Source organism: Leopardus geoffroyi, chromosome B1 (assembly GCF_018350155.1).
Source record: "Leopardus geoffroyi isolate Oge1 chromosome B1, O.geoffroyi_Oge1_pat1.0, whole genome shotgun sequence".
NCBI classification, from domain to species: domain Eukaryota; kingdom Metazoa; phylum Chordata; class Mammalia; order Carnivora; family Felidae; genus Leopardus; species Leopardus geoffroyi.
Window position 1 is genome coordinate 59,857,036 of NC_059327.1, and position 22,241 is coordinate 59,879,276.

General features: G+C 37.3%; 1 protein-coding gene across 10 annotated transcripts in view; it reads left to right on the top strand.

The window, feature by feature from the left end:
* The first annotated feature begins 734 nt into the window (after window positions 1–734).
* The window catches only part of DDX60 (DExD/H-box helicase 60), a 107,852-nt gene continuing 86,345 nt past the window's right edge, over window positions 735–22,241 (top strand). For 6 of the 10 annotated variants that reach the window (XR_006708758.1, XR_006708763.1, XM_045463601.1 and 3 more), the window contains exons 1-9: window positions 735–1,056; window positions 4,297–4,406; window positions 4,539–4,608; window positions 5,518–5,707; window positions 6,770–7,111; window positions 9,115–9,231; window positions 11,775–11,936; window positions 14,421–14,582; window positions 21,813–21,954. Coding sequence is in view for 8 of the 10 variants with exons in the window: in XM_045463601.1 (XP_045319557.1) it covers window positions 4,403–4,406; window positions 4,539–4,608; window positions 5,518–5,707; window positions 6,770–7,111; window positions 9,115–9,231; window positions 11,775–11,936; window positions 14,421–14,582; window positions 21,813–21,954 (1,189 nt within the window). In the remaining 2 variants the exon portion in view is untranslated. Of the gene's footprint in view, window positions 1,351–3,358; window positions 3,481–4,296; window positions 4,407–4,538; window positions 4,609–5,517; window positions 5,708–6,769; window positions 7,112–9,114; window positions 9,232–11,774; window positions 11,937–14,420; window positions 14,583–21,812; window positions 21,955–22,241 lie in introns of all 10 variants that reach the window. The other 4 variants (XM_045463609.1, XM_045463615.1, XM_045463630.1 and 1 more) reach the window with 4 other exon arrangements.

The window sequence follows — 22,241 nt, forward strand, 5'->3', positions numbered from 1 at the left end:
GTGATGCCTCCTGCTTTGGTCTTCTTCTTCAAAACTCCTTTGGCTATTCGGGGCCTTTTGTGGTTCCATATGAATTTTAGGATTGCTTGTTCTAGTTTCGAGAAGAATGCTGGTGCAATTTTGATTGGGATTGCATTGAATGTGTAGATAGCTTTGGGTAGTATTGACATTTTGACAATATTTATTCTTCCAATCCATGAGCAGGGAATGTCTTTCCATTTCTTTAAATCTTCTTCAATTTCCTTCATAAGCTTTCTATAGTTTTCAGCATACAGATCCTTTACATCTTTGGTTAGATTTATTCCTAGGTATTTTATGCTTCTTGGTGCAATTGTAAATGGGATCAGTTTCTTTATTTGTCTTTCTGTTGCTTCATTGTTAGTGTATAAGAATGCAACTGATTTCTGTACATTGATTTTGTATCCTGCAACTTTGCTGAATTCATGTATCAATTCTAGCAGACTTTTGGTGGAGTCTATCGGATTTTCCATGTATAATATCATGTCATCTGCAAAAAGCGAAAGCTTGATTTCATCTTTGCCAATTTTGATGCCTTTGATTTCCTTTTGTTGTCTGATTGCTGTTTCTGTTTTTGAATCAAAGGGGAGCAGCAAGACCCACGGTGGAACTTCAGATTCCACAGTGTTCTACTTGATCTATTTCTAAACTCTGCCCCTCCTTGATTTTTACCTCCCAGCTGTCCCAGATCTCTCAGCCTCACTACCCTCTGTTTCCTGTTCGAATTCAGAAGCCCAGGTTACCGTTTCTGCTATGTCTTAAGGTCCCCACTGAAGGGAAGGATGTTCAGACTCACTCTTCTGAAACCCGTCGGACCTATTTCGTGATAAAGGAAAACGAAACTCAAACGTGCCCGATGTGAGAAACGAAACCAAAACTTCCTTTCCGGGTACAAAAGACTGGCCGAGGCGGCTCGGCAGGTCAGAAGCCAAGGTTCAGGCGCCCCCTCGAGTTGCCACTCAGGACTCCGCGCTCTGAGCCCCTGTCGGTCGCTTCCTTCCCTGCAGGTGCCCGGCAGCTGCTCCACCGACGCCACAGGTCCGGTGCGGACGCCGGGGTGGAGGTTGGCGGGAGCAGGGGAAGGTGCTCCGGGGAGCGAACCGGGGTGGGGGCGGAGGCGTGCGGAGCGGGCTCCGAGGCGACCGGGGTCACTGCAGGGAGAAACCCGGAGTGGAGATTTCGCTCGCGGTTCCAGCTCTCTGGTCCAGGCGGGGCGTGGCCCGGGAGCGGCTCCGGACGCGCCCCGCTGCGCCCCCCGAAAATGATGGCGGACGGGTCTCCCGTTGGCGCCGGGAAGCAAGGCGTGGGGAGAGGCAGAAGAAAGGGACGCAGGTGGGGAGCGCGGGGTCTGGAATCCGAAGGAGAGGGGCGAGCGTTCAGGCTTTTAAGGGGACCTCTTCAAAGAAAGAATGCTGGGATCTGGGGCCTTAGGGAAACTAAGGGAGGGCAGATCTGAGCATAACCAATATGACCTAGACATCGGTAGCGGCAGGCAGCTAGCATCCCCACCCCACGCACAATTGGGGCGCAACTACAAACTTGCAGAATCAGAATCTGCATTCGAATAACTTACAGGCGATTCCTACCTACCCCTACATTTCAGTGGCTTCATGCAATAATCATTTATTTCTTATATAACAGTTAAAAGAATGTAAAAATGGTCAAGGGGCATGTATTTGTTTTCTATTGCTGCATAACAAATTACCGCAAATTTGGGAGGTTAAGTCAATAAAAATGTATTATTTTATAAATTTCTGTGAATCAGAAGTCTAGACACAGAGTAACTGAATGCTTTTACTCAGCATCTCACCAGACTAAAATGAAGGTGCCTACTGGAGCTGCCATCTTGTCCAGGTTCTTTCCAGTTGTTGGAAGAATCCAATTCCTTGCAGGTGTGGGATTGTGAGGTTCCCTGTTTTCTTGTTGGCTGTTGGCTGTGGGTTATTCTCAGCCTTTAGATTCCACCCTCAGCTCCTGGCCAGGTGGTCCTCTTAAAGCATTGTGGCTTATGTCTTCAAAGCTATCAGGAGAATCTGTCCCCTGGAATGTTGGAGTCTTACGTAATGTGACCTAATCATGGGAGAGACTATCCCATTCAATCTTCCGGTCCTGCCCACACCCAAGGAGAGGATATTATACAGGGCAGTGCACCAGGGTGGCTGGAGTCTTGGAGGGCATCTAGAATTCTGTCCATTGCTGGTCAGCTTTTCTCCAGTGTTTCAGGAAATTGACTCTTTCCATCAAGAGGTTCCATCATTCCCTGGGCCTTATTTTCTGAATTGGGCTGTCTCTAATAATCTATGATTTCTCTTTTTTCCCATCCCTTCTCTTTTTTCTTTTAAAGATTGTTTAAATCAGAGCCCAGATAAGGTTTTGGCACTACTGTGATTGGATAATATGTCTTTAGGCTTGTTGTAGTCTCTTTCATCCTCTTGTAATTTGTTAATAAATTGGAGTCCCTTCCCTTCCCTTCCCTTCCCTTTCCTTTTTTTTTTTTTTTTTTTTTTTTGGCCTTGTAGAGATTCTAATCTTCCTGGTATCATTTAACAGGTTCTTCTATCTTATAAATGTCTCATTAATTAATTGTTGCTACTAGAGTTTTGATCAAATTCAGGTCAAAATTTTTGGTGGAGTATTTCTTTTTTTTTTTTTAATGTTTATTTTTGAGAGAGAGAGAGAGACAGAGACAGAGAACTAGTGAGGGAGGGGCAGAGAGAGAGGGAGACACAGAATCCAAAGCAGGCTCCAGGCTCTGAGCTGTCAGCACAGAGCCCGACGCAGGGCTCTAACTCGGGAACAGCGAGATCGTGACCTGAGCCGAAGCTGGACACTCAACCGACTAAGCCACCCAGGCGCCCCTAATATTTAATATCAATGTGTGCCTCATCATTATATGTTCTTTAATGTCATATAATATGAATATCTATCTATCTATCCATCTATCTAATCTATCTATTATCTGTCTATCATCTATCTATCAAGTTCCACTGCCCTAACACACTATATGGCATATGTGAAGAATGTCTCAATATTTGTTTTTTGTAACAGAATGCTCAAGTGCATTTTCTTCTGCCTCTTTGACAGTTCTTTCTCAATTACCTTTGCAGACTCTTCCTCTTCTCTGTTGGCATTTATTAAATATTAGTGATCTGCAAAACTGTATTTTCAGTCCTTTCTTCTTCTTTCATGATACTGTGTCTATCTGTCCAAGAAAGTTCTTCTACCTCAGTGGCCTTATTTACAATAATATTCAAGTTACTCACATATTCAGGTCTAGCCCAGACCTTGGGTTTGACCTCTAGACCTACATATTTAATTACTCACGTGACATGTCCTACAGTCTTAAACTCAAGTCAAACTCAGAGTGACCACAAATGAACTCATGATCCTTCCCTGAAATGTAGGCTTGTTCCAAGGTTTCCTGCCCAGGGAATGGCCTCGTCCTCCATCCTGTTGCATCAGGTAGAATCTTAAAATCATCCTTGACAACCATCACTCTTCCCTCTTCTCCATCCGTATCAGATCCATTACAAAATTATGTTAAACTAACCTTTCAAATATTTAATATCCATAGGGGTCCCAAACTACCATCAAACTGTATTGCATCAAACTACTCTCATTACCCTTCTGAACTGTGGTTTTCTCTCTGCTTTACTAACAGGAACTTTAATCCCATCTTATCTATTCTCTCTACTGCAGCCAGAGTAATCTTTCAAAATGTAAAGCTGCTCATAACACTACGTGCTTAAAGTCCGTCAGTGGATTTTAGGATGAAAACATGCCCTCAAAGGCTCTGCCTGCTCTTATATTTCTGTAACCCTCTAGTACAGCTAACTCTTCCCTCACTCTCTCCATTCCAACCTTGTTGACTTCTGTTCTGGATCTAGAACCACCCACACTCATTCATCACACAAGACTTTTGTACATGGTATTTTCTGGTATTTTTTGTACACAGTCTTTTCTGCCTGGAATGCTACTCCCCCCATCCCTGTATTTAATTAAATTTTGTTTCATCCTTCAGAAATCAACTCAAACATTACTTCATTAGGGATGCTTCCTTTATCCTCTTTGTCACAGTTTAAATTTTCCATTGTCCATATGATTATCTGATTAATATTTGTCTTTCCTGATGGATTTTAAGCTCCGTGAGAACTAACAGCATGTTGCCCTTTGTTCATATATTCCCATTGCCTGATGTTTTGCTTAACACACAGTTGTCATTTAATACTATTTCTTGATGGAATAAATGAATTTCTAATTTTTCTTCTTTCTTTGTAGGTCTGTCATTTTCATTAATAGCTGCCACTTAGAGGTACCAAAGTAAAGGAAATTTGCTATATTTAATGTTTTCCAGTTCAGGTTTGAGGTCCAGAGAGCGGCAAGAATGGGTAATTTTCAATTTAAAATATTTATAAATTACAAAATAATGATTCTTCAAGCTACATGGATTTAATAGAATTAAAATAACTTTATTGTTATTTCTTCTTTTTCAAATAATAAGTAAATAATTTATTTTTTAGGTTTAGAAGAACACATGATGTTTTTAGAAAAAATGTCACAGTTAATTATGAGTGCATTGCCAAAAGTCAAGTGAGTATTGTAATAAAGATTTCACTGTGTGGAGTTTAAGACACAAAACAAATGAACATAGGGGAAGGGAGAGAAAAATAAGATAAAAAGAGACAGGGAGGCAAATGACAAGAGATTCTTAAATACAGAGAACAAACTGAGGGTTGCTGGTGGGGGGATGGGCTAAATGGAGGGATTAAGGCATTAATGGGCATTAAGGAGGGCACTTTTAGGAGCACCAGGTGTCCTATGTAAGAGATGAATCATGGGGTTCTACTTCTGAAACCAATACTACACTGTATGTTAACTTGAATTTAAATAAATAAATTAAAAAAGAGGTGTACATTTGGATACCATATTTCCTGTAAATCTATTTGACATGAAAGTAATGTGTATCTATCTCAATATATATATTATAGTATATTATATATACAATTATATATGCACATGCATATATAAATACATATATGATTGTTTAACATAGAACTTTGAGAGCTGTTTGATAGTGAATGGAAACAGTTTTCTCTTGCATTGCTTGTACACAGCTATCAATGAACCTATTGTCTTATAAAGAAATAGTATTGATTAAACAGGAAGGAAATTTAACACAGGTCTATATTCAGAATAGAGGTGTTAAATTCCCGATTCCAATCCAGATTCTGCCATGTGGTTTTACATAATTTGCTCTGTCTCTTTGAGCCTCTTTTTCTATGTCTATAGAATGGGAATGATCCCACCTTCTTCCTATGAGGGATAGTCATACATATGGATATATTTGAAAAGTCTTAGCGTAGAGACAGACATAAAATAATTCCTTGGCAAATTCACCTACTGATGATAGTGATAATGGGAGAATAATGACAATGCTACTGTCTTTGGGGGCCTTATTTAATCAATGTGTAATTTTTGTTTTAACTGCTTTCATTTTAGGCATTCCAGTTTATTCAATGATTTTGTTGAATCTGAATTTTTTCTGATTGATGGCGATTCATTACTTGCTACATGCATATGTGAGAAATCATTAAAGCAGGGGCAGCAGCTCCACTTCTTTTATGTAATTGAATGCTATCTTATGGATCTTATCAGTAAAGGAGGACAATTTGCCATAGTTTTCTTCAAGGTAACATGTGATTTAAGACCTAAACCTAAAATTCCTTACTATTTTATATTTTTTTCTTATTAACACGTTAAATACATCTATAAGAATTCATAGTTTAAAGGGAAGAACAGAAAAAATACCCATAGTCCCCGTATTCAGAAGTTACCACATTTAAGGTTATATTTTATTTGCAACCATTAAACTTTATATAAAGACACACACGCTGAAGGAGGATGAGCAGTCTCTACAGAAACTCAGTTGGATTCAACTTTTCCAACTCGGAGAAGCGCTTCTGTTTTCAGAACTCTGTAGTCAGTTTCTTTGAGCCTGGAAAAATGTCAAACTCATTGATACTACTTCATTTATTCTTTGTTCCATAGTAAATACCTCTGAGGGAAGGTATTTGGTCTTCCTTTTCTGATTATGAATATAATTAATAAAATACTAACAGTATCAAATACAGAAGTATAACCACTACCTCCCTTTCCTTATCCTATCCCTGAAGGTAACCAAGGTATTACCCTTAAGGGTTTTGGAATGTGTCTGTTCAGTCATTTTGCAGTCAACACTATTGTTAGATTTTTAAACATTGCTGACTTCTTGCAAGAGATGTTTTGAATACAGAGCCGGTATTCTAACCTAATGTTTCCAGTCCAGTTTACTGCACTAATTTTGATCTGTTGAGAAAAACCTCTGCTGCTTCAGGACAATCACACTAGATTGGGATCGTCCTCTCCAAGTGGTTCACCTCAGCTTCCTGTTCTGGATAATTTATATCCGCCATTTGCTTTTGCATATTTTTTCTCTCCTTTTTCTTTTTGAAGTGAAATTGGAGAGGAAAAGAATTAGACTACGAAGGGAAAGTATGATAAACCCTGAGCATTATGTGCTTGCTTAATGGGGACGCCTGTATTTAAATCCAAACTGTGATTTATGGCATGTATTTGTGAAATGACAGTCAAGGTCTGACTATAACGCAGAACAAAACTGTATCGGAACCTTTTCTTCTAATGACTTTAATGATACGTGTAAACCAACTAAATGGTAATTTCAAAAAAAATATACTTTATCCCATTCTTACAGGATGCTGAGTATGCATATTTCAGCTTCCCTGAACTTCTTCCTTTGAGAACTGCTTTTATTCTTCATCTTCAGCATAATACCACCATTGATGTTCAAACAGAATTTTCTGGATGCTTATCACAAGGATGGAAAAGTTTCTTAGAAGACAGTTACCCATATTACCTGATGGTTGCAGATGAAGGCCTGAACCATCTGCAAACGCACCTTTTCAACTTTTTAATTATTCAGTCTTGGTCAATCAAGGTCAATGTTGTGCTTTCCTCAGGGCAAACATCCAATATTCTTCGACTTTATGCGTACCTTATGCCAAGCACGTACACGAACCAAACTTTTTTCAAAGAGGTAATTGATATCTAAATATAAATTTCTTCTAGACTTTTACAGAATTTTCCAAGTTACTGGACTTTTATTTCTACCACTTCTATGGAAATTATCATAGGTTTCACAGAGAGGTATAGAAAATTAACAATAATGATAATACAAATGCAATCATATGTTCAGAACTTGTAATAACAACAATGATTGGTACTTCTCATGAGTCATTTTTTAAATCTTGTCAACAGCCCTTTAGTTAGGTGTAAGTATCATCTGTGTTTTGCAGATGAGGAAATAGATACCTGAGTAAGTAATTTGCTCATTATCAATAGTAAATGAATAATAAAGCATGGATTGAAAAGGAGCAGTCTGACTTTAGCCCTTATGTGCGTAACTACTGTGTGGTATACTGCCTCCAAGTTAATGAAGGTCAGAAATGCACTCATTTGGAGGTAAAAACTCATGCCTCTGTTGCTAAGACATACTGGTGAAATACTTGTTAATACGGTAGTTTTAATGAGAAAACAATGGAGAAGGGTGATGAGGATGGGAAATAAGCAAAATGCTTATTTCATAATATTAAGGCATTAATAGAATTTTCAGAGTATTTAGATTTTAATCCTTTGCTTGATCTTATTATTTTGCTGCATTGGTATATTTGACAATTACTACATTGAAATTTGGGGAGTTAAAAATACTAATTTTATAAATGAATCTAGTTTCTGGTTAATTTTCACTACTTATAGTGAATCCTCATATGGAGATATTAATTCTGTATTTCATCAAAATAATTTGTGAGTCAATTAACATTTTTTACTCTTTGACAACACTGTCATACTCCTTCTGGTATTTGGAAACATCCAGATGGTTGTCATGAAATCTGATAAGATAGTTTGTTTTGCTATAGTTAGAATCCCAGTCATTAAACTATTTCCAACTCTAGTTGCCTGCTGTGGGTAGGATCAGCCCTGGAGTTGATTTTTATATTGGGAAGAGGAACTGTAATCAATTGATCTCATTTCATTCTGTGAAAACAGTTTCTGAATCTGAGCTTGAAGAGTGCTCTACAAACATCCTTCCCAGTCCGTCCTTAAGAAGATTTTTTTAAAGGTCCCTGGCTGGCTCAGCAGTTGGGTGACTGACTTCAGTTCAGGTCATGATCTCAAAACTCATGAGTTTGAGCCCCGCCGAGCTCTGTGCTGATAGCTCAGAGCCTGGAGCCTACTTCGGATTCTGTGTCTCCTTCTCTCTGTCCCTCCCCTGCTCGCACTCTGTCTCTCTCTCTCTCTCAAAAATAAATAAACATTAAAAAAATTGAAAAAGAAGATTTTTTTTAAATTTTAGGTTTTATTTCTAGTACAATAATATGTTTCCTAGGTTAGTGAGTACTCATTTTAAAGAGGTTGTTTCACTTATCTATTTGAGGACTATATGAAATGCAAATAAAAATTCAGTGTAATAAGTGATGAATCACTGAATTCTGAAGCCAGTATTACACTGTATATTAACTAACTAAAATATAAATAATAAAAACAGTGTATGATGATAATGGCTGGATGATAGGTACCTGAGGGGAGATTATGCTATTGCTTATTTACGTGTATGTTTGAAAATTTTCACAATAAAATATAATGTATTAAATGGGCGCACTTTTTTTTTTTTTTTGAGATGTTGGAAATGTTCTAAAATTAGATTATGGTGATGGTTACACAACTCTGTAACTTTACCAAAAGCCATTGAATTGTCCCCTTTATGTGAATTTTATGTTATGCTAATTATACTTTTTACAAAATTTTTTAAAAAACAAAATGCACTAAGTTCCCAGACAAATATTAATTCAGCAAAGACAACATAGTGCTGCTTGACAGACTTTAAAAGTATTGTTGATGATCTGTAATTACATTAGTGTAATTTTTTTAACTTGGAAATATATTTTCACAATTATATCTTCAATATATGATTTTCTGTAGTTGGAAAGTGATTAGATATTTTATTTATGACAATTTATGTGACTTGCTTTTCTTTTACAGAATAAAAAGAAGATTGAGGATGCTTATAAAATCCTGATTAAACAATTGCAAGAATGTAGAATTTTAGCACTAGAATCTCTTTTTGGAAATTTAAAATGGAAAAATATGATGGACGAGGTACTGAAACTTTTAAAAACTTTTTATTTGAACTAATTTTTTAGTTATATTTTTATTTATTTATTTATTTATTATTTTTTTTAATTTTTTTTTTCAACGTTTATTTATTTTTGGGACAGAGAGAGACAGAGCATGAACGGGGGAGGGGCAGAGAGAGAGGGAAACACAGAATCGGAAACAGGCTCCAGGCTCTGAGCCATCAGCCCAGAGCCTGATGCGGGGCTCGAACTCACGGACCGCGAGATCGTGACCTGGCTGAAGTCGGACGCTTAACCGACTGCGCCACCCAGGCGCCCCTTGTTATAAAAAAAAAGTTGCAAAAATAGTACTGAGTTCCCATAGACTTCTCACTCAGCTTTCCCTAATGTTAGCATCTTATGTAACCATGGTGCATTTTTCAAAACCAGGAAATTAACATCAGTGTAATACTATTAACTAAGCTTCAGACATTATTTGAGGTTCACTTACTTTTCCATGAATGTCCTTTTTCTGTTCCAAGATTCTGTCTAGGGCTCCACATCCATTTAGTTATTTCTATCTAGTCTCCTCCAATCTGTAGTAGTTTCTCAGTGTTTCCTTATCTTTCATGACCTTGATGTCTTTCATGACCTTGATGATGATATACATGGTGGTGATGGCTACATGGATGTATATTTATCTTCAAACTCATCTGAGCACTGTTTTACACTTTTTGAAACCATAAGATGTACCATTCTTATCTTGTATTTTTTCTATCCCAGCCTTGAAATCAACTACTTCTCTAAGCAGTTCTGGTTGCTTTTATTGGAAAGTAGAATTTAGAAGCCAAGATCTGGGAATTAATGTTTGTTCATTTCCACTGGGATGTCATTACTATAAGGACTTTTCAGCAGACACAGCTAGGAAATATATGTATATATGCTAAGCCATGCATACACATCTATTTTTTTAAAATCTATCTATGTATCTATGTATCTATCTATCATGTATCTATCATCTATCTTAAATATCATGCTTTCACACCAATGACTTTTACTCCAGTTCAACTTCACATCCTTCATTTTACCCCTCCCATTTCTTTATTTGTAATTTCTTTCTCCAACTGTGAGAAATTCAGCTCTCTCATTACATACATTATATTTACTTATTTTTCATCAATTCTAATATATACATATAGTTTTAGAATTGCTAACCATATCATGTGAGAAACATATTCACTAGGTGGATTACGGGATTTATGTGCAGTTCTTTTTAGCCTTAGTCATAAAATATGTTAAAATACTGCTTTCCAAAATTTTTTAGGTTAGTTCTTTTCTTGCTCACCCCATTCAGTTTGGTTATGTTATTCATTATTAATGCAGGTAGGTTTGTTGGTTAATATTTGTATTTCATTTTGGGTCCCTCCCACCCATATTCAGATCTTTAAAGTAAAAAAAAAATAATGTTTATTTATTTTTGAGAGAGAGAGAGCACAGCAGGGGAGGGGCAGAGAGAGAGAGAGGGAGACACAGAATCCGAAGCAGGCTCCAGGCTCTGAGCTGTCAGCACAGAACCAGACGTGGGGCTTGAACTCACAAACTGTGAGATCGTGACCTGAGCCAAAGTTGGACACTCAACCAACTGAGCCACCCAGGTACCCCAACCATATCCAGATTTTTAAAAATTAACCTGTTTATTTTGGAGGGTATGTGAAAGGTATATGAAATATACTTATGATTCTAAGAATCAGAGATATACAAAAGGATATACTCTAAAAAGTGACACTTTACTCTTATCCCTGCTACTCTGATCCCATTTTCTACTGTTCACCACACTCCCAAATACTTCTGTAGGTAACTTGTCTCTTTAGTTTCAGGTTTATCCTTCTGGTGTTCTTTCTTTTCTTTCCTTTTAAAAATTAATTAATTAAGTAATTAATTTTTGCACAAAAAAGCAGACGTGTGTATTTTCTTATATCCTCTTCTTTCTTAAATAAAGGATCACATAATGTAGATATTCTTTAGTGACTTTCTTTGCAGATTTAGCATGTTCTAGAAATCATTTTAAAGAGATTTTAAAAATCTGTCTCATTATGTTATATAGCTGCATAACACTCCCTTGTGTGGATATACTGTAATTTATTTAACCAATTTCCTACTCTGGAATTTATATTTATTTATATTTAGATATGTTTTATATATTTTTATTTATACAAATATAAATGCTGTAATGACTAATGATATGTATGTGCAATTTTGTATTATTAGAGGTATACCTTCAGAGTAGATTTTAAAAATGGAATTGATGTGTCAAAAGGTAAGTGTATATGTTGCTTACTTAGGTCTTATCAATTGTCTTTCTAAAAGGATTATATCACTTTTTTTTTGTCTTTCAGTTTTTAATACTTCTCTGTATATTACAGATATGAGCACTCTCATCTTAAAATTTTATTTATTGTTTTTAACAAATATTTATAGTTTTATGTAATCCCTATATCTATCTTTGTATGATTTTTTCTGGTAAGATCACTTGAATAAAAATATTTTTTTAGATGTCATGATGTTTACAGTTTTCTTCTGTGACAGGCATGTGAAACTATTTCTCTGCTTAAGCAACTCTGGCCAGAAGGATCTGACATTCGGCGTGTTCTTTGCGTTACTTCATGCTCGTTGTCTTTGAGAATGTACCATCACTTTTTAGAAAACAGGAACAAGACTATCTCTGATCAGAACACTGACATCCAAGAGGTGTGATTATTATAACTTTCCTGTGAAACGTCATTGCTGTCCACTTTTGAAATTTTATTGATTTCTATCTGCCTTTTCTTCCTTTTGGTATTTTATTTATTTCCCTAGTTTATTCGTATAAATTTCCTCCCAAGAGGGGAAAACTGGAATTTGTTTACAGGAAATATCTATTATATTGTTATATGATCTAGTGTTTTACTATACAGATTTTTGTACTTCTTAGTACCCATTCAAGTCACATTTGTCCAATCATCCAGAAGAAGGAGGAATAAGAAAGGAAATTAGCACATGGTGAGAGCTTACATTATCATGTTCTGGGCTCTATGCCTTGTGCCTTTATATACTCACAACTGCATTTTAAGGGAGGTATTGTTATTCCCACTTCACATATGGGAACACCTGAGGTTCAGATAGTCCAGGAAACATTCCTCAATTAAATAGCAGTGTGAATTGAACCCATGTCTGTTTTGTTCAAATTCCATAATACCAAACTGTCTTTAGAAAGAACATCCTCATTGTAGTGTCTTAGTGCCGTCCTTGCTAGAGAAGTACTAAAGGTCTTAAACTTTTTTAAAATTTTACTTTAATTTATTAAAAACTGTTTTTTTTAATGTTTATTTTTGAGAGAGGGAGAGAGAGAGAGGGTGCAAGTGGGGGATAGACAGAGAGAGAGGGAGACACAGAATCTGAAGCAGGCTCCAGGCTCTGAGCTGTCAGCACAGAGCCCAATGAGGGGCTCAATCTCACTAACTGTGAGATCATGACCTGAGCCGAAGTTGGAGGCTTAATGGACTGAGCCACCCAGGTGCGCCCCCCCCCACCCCACCGAAGGTGTTAAACTTCTTTATGGTTGATAGAGTCCCTTAAGAATCTGCTGGCCAGTATGGATTTGCTCTCCAGAAATAGTCCTCCTTATATATATATGTGTACATATGCACATGTACACACACATGTGTGTACACACATTATTTTATATACAACCTGACTGCGAGGGCATTCTTGCTTGAAAGTTTTTATTAAAGAAAAATGAAACATTTTGTAGCATTTTTGTACACTCTCAGAGAAATGAACAGGACTTACAGCATTTTACCCAACATCCTTTATATTTGGTTTTCCAATATCTACTTGAATACATTTTTAGTAAAATGTTTTTTACATGATTAGGCACGACATTTTAAATTATTATCACAAAAATGATACCAGACTGAGTGTATCTCTGGAACTTCTTTAACTATTAGACTACTTGGCCTTCTGGGGGCATTCTGAAATAAGTCTTAATTTTGCTTTACTGACAACCCTGCAAACATTTGAAGATGGCTTGGAGACCCTTGTCCCATTATGTTAAATATGCCCATTTCTTCACACTTTTTCTAATTGGGTAAGTTTTCTAGATGTGTCCTAGTTTATTCACTATGGTAATGTTCAGTGTAACTTTAAAAAATTTTTTTTTTCAACGTTTATTTATTTTTGGGACAGAGAGAGACAGAGTATGAACGGGGGAGGGGCAGAGAGAGAGGGAGACACAGAATCGGAAACAGGCTCCAGGCTCTGAGCCATCAGCCCAGAGCCTGACGCGGGGCTCGAACTCACGGACTGTGAGATCGTGACCTGGCTGAAGTCGGAGGCTTAACTGACTGCGCCACCCAGGTGCCCCTTCAGTATAACTTTTAAAGTATGGTGCTTTAGTGGCTCCTGAGTGGCTAGTCGGTTAAGCGTCCAACTTCAGCTCAGGTCATGATCTCACGGTTTGTGGGTTCGAGCCTCGTGTTGGGCTCTGTGGTGATAACTCAGAGTCTGGAGCCTGTTTCAGATTCTGTGTCTCCCTCTCTCTGCCCCTCCCCTGCTCACGCTCTGTCTCTCTCTGTCTCAAAAATAAATAAACATTGAAAAAAAATTTAAAGTTGATGCTTTAGGGGCACCTGGGTGGCTCAGTCAGTTGAGCATCCAACTTCGGCTGAGGTCGTGATCTCATGGTTTGAGGGTTGGAGCCCCACATCAGGCTCTGTGCTGAGAGTTCAGAGCTTGGAGCCTGCTTCAGATTCTGTGTCTCCCTCTCTCTCTCTGCCCCTCCTCGCTCGCTCTGTCTCTCTCTCTCAAAAATAAATAAAAAGATGAAAAAAATTTAAAGTATGATGCTTTAGACAGAATAGGGCATTTAAAGTATGGCTCCATCAGTGCAAAGCCCTGTGGGATCATGGCTTCTTTAGATGCTGGACCAGCTCACCTAAAGTTAGGCTTAACTAAAAATACTTAAGAATGCTTTATGTAAACTGCTCTTGAGCTGGCAGTTCCCTGTCCCCTTACCTGAATTCTGTATTTTATATGCATTCAAATTTATGTATGAAGAAAAAAACTCAAAAACGTAGAATTAAGAATGTAATAAAGTGTGATTCCTACACAGGAAAATGTGGCTGCTGACTGTTGTGGTACTACATGCAATTCATAGCCTGGTGGTCTCTATTTTGCCTTCTTTATTTTATTCAGGTGGAAAGTACTTGCTTAAACATGATGCAAGAAATGGAAGATTTGTGTAAACTGCATTGTCTCAGTGTGGTTTTTCTACTCCACTCACCTCTTTCTCAAAGGGCCTGTGCTAGATTCATCACTTCCCATTGGGCTAAGAACATTCAGACTTTCTTGAAAATGGTAAATATGCTCTGTATTAGTTTGTTTATTTTTTGTTTCAATTGTCTGATATAAAGAAACCACAGTCACCTTCAAAACAGATTTAAAAGGGAATAATGGCAGCCCTTTGGGGACTTTAAAGGTTTAATGGCCCAAGTCATTTTCTTGCTAATTTCAACAACTCTGTTTGGTAATCATAACAAACAGCATGCTCTATATCCAGTCTAAGGAAAAAACTCTCTATTTTCCTTCTTCCAATTTCTGCAAAGATCAGGTTTTTGTGTTATTAATTATGTGAGATTGGTAACCATTGTATTCTGCTCTTGAGAGGAATTAAAGATATAAATGTAATAGTTATTTTTGTCCATTACAGATATTACTTACAGAATATTTGTAGACTGTAGGAAAATAGCAAAAACAAAAGAAAAACTTACCCAGGTACCCACTATTCAAGTCAATAACTATTAATATTTTGGTTTATTCTCTTAATTTTAAATGAATAAGTCTTTCTGTCATTTTTTGTTATTGAGACATTGGAATGAATATATATATTCATATTCATATATGACATTTTCTTCTCACATATTTTTAGAAGTTTTCTTTCATACTCTTGGTTAGCATAATTTTTTAGTGGCCACTATTTTTGTAATGGATGTACCATGGTTTACTCACCCATTCTTATATTGTGGAATATTAAGAGGGTTTTAATTGTTATAAATGCTGCTGCTATTCTCCTGGTTTTTGAGTGTAAGCCTTTTCCTTTGATTTGGGGATGTTGACTTAGACTTCATGCCCAGAAGTGGGATTAGTGGATCAATTTAAATGGAAAATTAAAAAAAAAAAATTTTTAATGTTTATTTATTTTTGAGAGAGAGACAGACTGCAAGCAAGGGAGGGGCAGAGAGAGAGGAAGACACAGAATCCAAAGCAGCTCCAGGCTCTGAGCTGTCAGCACAGAGCCCAATGTGGGGCTCAAACTCGCAAACCGTGAGATCATAACCTGAGCCAAAGTTGGACATTCAACCAACTGAGCCACCCAGGCGCCCCTAAATGGAAAATTTTAGAGAATCTTGACACTTTTAGTCAAAATATTCAAGAAAAATATTTTAGAACCAATCAATTAGTAAGCTAGCCCCAAAATATTTATCTAATGTATATGCATTGTGTGAATCACTGGGGATACAGTGAGAAAAATAAGACTATATTTACCCATCTCATCCTACCACTTTCATAGAGCTACATTTTGCAGGAAGACAGATACTGATTTTTTAAAATTAATATTAAGGAGGAATTACAGGATACTTTAGAGTCTGATGATAAAAAGTCTCAGTTCAGTTAGAAAAGGATGGCTTCTTCCAAGAATTGAAGAGATGTAAAGTAATGCAAATATTGAAGGATGAGTAGGGATTGGCAAGTTGGTGAGAGGAAGGACACTGGATTCTAGGAGATGAAACAGCATGCGGGATCATCCTGACAATGGCATGATCAAGGAACTGGAATACAACTTGTAGAACTAGAATAGAAAGAGAAAGTGATAAAGCTGAAGAGATGGGTAAGAGACAAATCATATAGGTCTGTATAGGTCCTGTGAAGAGAATGTGGAGATTTAACTTGATCATAAGCACAATGAGAACCAACTGAATGATTGCAAGGAGATGAATGGCACTTTCATTAAAAAAAAATTTCTTCTGGGCGCCTGGGTGGCTCAGTCGGTTAGGCGTCTGACTTCAGCTCAGGGCATGATCTCACAGCCCGTGAGTTAGAGCCCTGCGTGGGACGCTGTGCTGAAACCTCAGAGCCTGGAGCCTGCTTCTGATTCTGTGTCTCCCTCTCTCCGCCCTTCCCCTGCTCATGCTCTCTCTCTGTCACAAAACAAAACAAAACAAAACAAAACAAAACATTAAAAAAATTTCTTTGGCTTGCAATGCAGAGAGTTCATTGTAGAGGTAAAAATGGATTTGGGGAAACCATTTGGGTGATTGTTACCTCAGTTGATATATGTGCTAATGATATTAGGGACTAAGGAAATGGTAAGTAGGGATGAATAGCAGTAGGCAATTTCAAGAATTATTTAAAGTATAAACTTAAGTTTAGTGTGGGCATGAGGAAAAGGGAGGAGTCAAATGACTCTAGATCTCTGGCTAGAGCATTTGTGGGGACAATATCATTGTATGAAGTATAATTGCGAAGAAAGATTATGAATTCAGTTTTGGGAATATTGAGTTTACGATGCCAGTGAAATATCCAAATGGAGATATCTAGTAGACAATTTGAAATACTCGTTTGGAGCTTAGTGGAGTGGAATAAGTTGGTGGTAAAGAATTGGGAATCACTAGCCTATGGATGTTAATTAATGCCATGGCGGTGGATAAACTTACTTTAGGAAAGACAAGAGGGCCTAGGACAGAGACCTGAGATACTCCAATATTAAATGGTTAGGGATAGATTGACACTAGCAAAAGACACTGAGAAGGAGCTGCTTAGATGAATAGAGCAGAAAGCTAAGACAATAGATTGTTGTGAAGGTCAAAGGAACTGGGATTTTCAAAAGGTTGTTGTGGTTAATAGTACCAAATGCTATGTTGTTTGAGGACCAAAAATACTACTTTGGGTTTAATGACATAGGACTCACTGTTGATTTTAATTAAGAGACATATTAATGGAGAGCCTAGGAGCAAAAATCTATGGTAGAGAGAGTTCAGTGGTGAGTGGAAAGGAGAAAATAAAGGTGAAAATAAGTTTATATGTAACAGGTTGAGATTAAGGAAAGTGACACAGGATAAAATGGGATAGGAAAGTGGGTCTATTAGGAATGTTTTTAAAATGGCAAAGACAGAGCATGTTTAAATGCTGATCATAAAATTAAGAGAATAGGATGAAAATACAAGGAAAGTAAGGTGAGAGGGGATAGGATCTAGAGTATATTCTTATACAGAGGGAGCAGTATTGCCATTTTTATAGGAGACAATAAAGAAAGAACAGTGCTGGCTGTGATAGAAGTTGTAGGATAACTTTGTTCCTATGTGCTGGTTCAATTTTCTTTGTGAAGTAGGAGACAAAGTCATATGCTGAATGTTGTGGCAAGGAAGCAAGCCCAGAAGTTTAGAACCAGGAAATATTTTGGAAATATTTATTGGGGAACTTAGGGGAGTAAACTATACTGAGAAACAGACATACCATTCTGTCCTGCCTAGCACTTTTGAATGCTTATTTGAAGTTTTTGACAAAACAATTATAGTGGCATCACTTCGTATTATTGTATGATTTTGCTTTTCTGTAGTCGCAACAACATGGCCATAGGCACAAGGAAGGCAACTAATTGGATGGCATGGAAAAAAGGGACAAGATAATTTAGGCACAAAAATGCTATTAGTGGATCTATACGGTTTGATGGAAAATAAAAAAGGAAAAGAGACTTTAGTATCTTTGCAAGAGGGTAGTAAGAACGATAGACTAGGAAACAAAGTTTCCTGGAGACAAACCAAATGGACTCTGTTGGATAAGGAGAAAGTAGAGGGGCTGTAGAACTGGAGGTCCTGATATGATCAATAAAGAATTGTGAATGATCATTAGACAAAGTTAAAGGCATGGGTCAACAGGTGGGAGTGAGGAAGTATTCATCAGGGAGTGTGGCAGACGCTATTGTTGTTTCCTTATCTATGTCTCCCACTTACCTATTTTTCTGTCTTACTATAAGTGCAACTCTCTGCCTGAAGGTTTTGTTTTCTTGATCTGAAATGCTGGGGTATTAATGTTTCTCATGCCTTCCACCAATGACAGATGAGGAGTTGGTGGATGAAGACCCCAGCTTCCTTGTATACAGGTTGATATAACTCTGGAATGTAGTTAGGGATTCTTTAGGGATTGGGGAAAAATAATAACTGTTGGTCTATGTATAACAAATATTATTGAAAAAGACAATTACCATCTTCTGCCCCCACTACATCTCCCTCATAAAGTGTCCATGAGTTGGGGAGGGGGAGAGAGTTGGGGAATAAATGAATAGAATCACCATAAGCGGGGTGGGAAGGGCATGATAGAATCTTCCTAAAGTTTCAGGGGTCTGTGTATACAAAGAAACTGATTTAGTTCCCAGGAAAGATACTGGGAGAAAGCTAGCCTCACCTAGGATACCTGTGGCTATGTATGCCAGGGAACTTGTCTGGAAAATGCAGTGTGTTGTCTAGGCATGAAAGTGTGGGAAATCTTCCCTATGCCAACTGAGGGAAGGCATCTGAAAGTTCCTGTAGGCTCTAAATGAGTCATGGTAGTTGATCGAGAGGGAAGGAGAACGTGTGATTCTTCACAGAGTTCTCAGAAGCCAGATGAGGGGATTTAAGTGGGAAATGACATGGAAAAAAACCCTCTAAATTTGAAGACTATATTTCAGTAGACTAGGAACTCATGGAACCAACTAGAGGCCAATCCATGGCCATTTGACCATTTAATCTCTATACAAGAGATCTGGGACTATTGCCTGTATAGAATACTAAAGAGTGAGGTATAACTGGAGACAGCCATACTGAGTGGTAGGCACTTTTTTTTTTTTTTTTTTTTTTAACTGAAATGAGGATGATACTTAGGTAACACTCCTGTCAAAGTCTGGCATGGGAGATGCAGCGGCGACTCATGAAGGGAATTGATCTGAGTGTGACTAGGAAGTAATTGAATTGGATTTTACTTTGTAGTGCTTAGATTATATTGATTGAAATAGCATAATAGGGATGTAGGATCAACAATTAAAGTTAAGAAACAAATATTCATGATTGTTTATCTAGGTTTGTATTTATGGGCATTTACAACTGTTCTAACAGAAGTGTTACAAGGTTTTGTGTTGTGGTGAACACAATATCATGTGGTTCTGCTGATGCTTTGGGGAGAAAAATATTTTCCTATATCCCAAATCCCATTGGGGAATTTTTCTCTAGGTAAGTTTTAAATGTTTACGTATTTATTTTGAGAGAGAGAGAGAGACAGAGAGAGACAGGGAGAGACAGAGAGAGAGAATCCCAAGAAGGCTCCACGCTGTCAGCGCACAGCCCCACAGGGAACTCGATCTCAAGGACTGTGATATCATGGCCTGAGCCGAAATCAAGTGTTGGATACTTATCCGACTGAGCCACCCAGGTGCCCCTCATTTATAGAGTTTTATAAACAATTTTTTTTTTTATGGACAATGGTCATTAGGTGAAAGGATATTACAAAGTCTGTCTAAATTGTGGAATGTTCTAAGATGGCTCTTCAGGACATTGTGGTCGTAGCTGATAGAAACCATCATTCTTTAATTAGGATGGCATGGACTTCTGGGCAAAATAGGAATAGCTGCCAGTTATTTTGCACCGGATTTATGTGTGTACTTTACCTAGCCTATTAACATATAATACTACTACTCTTATATCTTCATTTTACAAATGAAAAACTTGGGCTCAGAAAGGTTAAGTGGCCCATGAGCACAACTGAGTGATCAAGTTGGAGCTAACTTCATTTCTCTCCAGCCTCCAAATCTGTGCCCTTCCCACCATCCTCTGCTCTCTTAATGTGGGGAAACAACTGATTATCCCACAGTCAAGCATCCCTCTGTTCCTTTCTATTCTCCATGCTTCATTTTGGTAGCACCCAGTGACTGGAAGTGTAAATTCAGGTAGCCTCTGAAATGTTCACAAAGAAGGGCATGTTCTGAGGCCTCTGGAGAAAGCAGCTAAGCAAACTGAAGGGAGAGTTTAATGTTTACTCACATCTTGACACGTGGAGACCACATGGAGGCACCTCTTGTAGGAAGTGTATAAAATGAGGAATATTTGCTATACTATTTTCACACGTTACTGTGTTCTTAGTAGTATTTTGTGAAAGGATTAGGTGGAGAGAACCTTACATGACAGTGGTTTTCCAAGTATGGTTCCCTTGACCAACAGCATCAACATCACCTGGGAACTTCTTAGAAATGCAAATTCTTAGGCTCTACCCCAAACCTACTGAATCAATCTCTGGGGATGATGCCTAGTAATCTGTGTTTTATCTGAAAATCTTTCCATGTGAGGCTTATGCTGAAGTTTGAGAACCACTGCTCTATGGCTCTGTGGAGGTCTTTTTAGTATTTTATTATTGTTTAAATTACACTATAAGCAGGAGGCTCCTACTTTGATATTTATGATTTCTCATGAACCTTGGGCAGTCTCCCTAACTTATTTGGTCAAAACTAGGTTTTCAAAGCAGTAGCCCATAGCCACAAGTGGATATTGAGCATTTGAAATGTGGGTAGTCTGAATTGAGGTGTGCTCTAAGTTTAAAAGAAACACCAGATTTCAAAAGAATTTAGTGTGAAAAACACATAAACTATTCTGTTGATATTTTTACATGGATTACACATTGAAATGATAACATTTTGGATATGTCATGTTAGATCAATAAATTAATTTTGCTTTTTTTTTTAAATGTGACTTCTAGAAAATTTAGAATGAGATATATGCTGCTTGCCCATGTTACGTTTCTATTGGATACTTCTGGGGTCAGTTTCCACATCAACATAGATAAATAAATTGTTCATGTTCGGAAAGTGTTTGGTTTTATCATTGAGGGATTGTGGAGCAGAGAACACTCGGTTTTCCCCCTACTGAACTTTATTCCCCAAACGCTATCATTGGCTGAAAAGATGACTAGGCTTTTACTCGCTGAGGTTGTCTACTCATGTCTACTCAGCTCTGAACTAAGTGTGGCCAGTGAAGACATTCTGCCTGTATTAGACATGAAGATAACCTCACTGTCATAAACTCCACAAGAGCACACCAAAGTAGATGGAGCGGAATCTTTGAGTTTGAGGATTCAGCATCTTCCCCTGAACAAATGCCATATTTTAAATCCTCTTTTGACCTGAAGTAAAACCGGAAAACATTAAAACCTCAGTAAAGAACAGAGGCGCATTTGAAAGCAGAAGTATTTCTGTAGCATTGGAACTATATCTGTGCATTAGTGTGAGAAAAAAAAATTGTATTGAGTCCAACACAGGTTTCTGTGATTCAGAATAAGGAACAATGATGAATTAATTTTTTGGTCAGTTTGGTTTTATTTTATGATCCAGTCTTTTTAGATATAAAGCATTCATCATTATCCAGCTCAAAAGGTCTTACATTAATAAGAATTGGAGGAACCTTGCCAACTTGCCTTTCATTGGATTATTGATGTGTTTGAAGTCGTATAATAGTTTATTGCTAGTATAGCAATTGTCAGTGACTTGGTTTTATTTCTAATTTTCAGAAAAAGTGGTGTGAATATTTCATCCTGAGTAATATAAACATTTTTGAATTTTGGAATCTGAATTTAATTCACCTTTGCGACTTAAGTGATGAGCTTTTGTTGAAGAATATTGCTTTTTACTATGAAAATGAAAATGTTGAAGGTACCACCTTAATATATTATAATAACTGTAGTTTCACCCAGAGATAAACATTTTAAAGAACTTAAAATTTCAAAATAATTTTCCTATATGTCCAACATATAACATAACAATTATTTTCCTCCCAATCTTTGTTTATACATGTATATAAGTTTTATTTAGTTGCAATCAGAGTGAATGTTATATTTTTAAAAATTTTAACTTACTATGCTCCACAAGTATTCTTAGAAAAAATATGTGTTTGGGTATTTAGCATTTCTGGATCATTTTAACAGTTGAATTTTTCATTT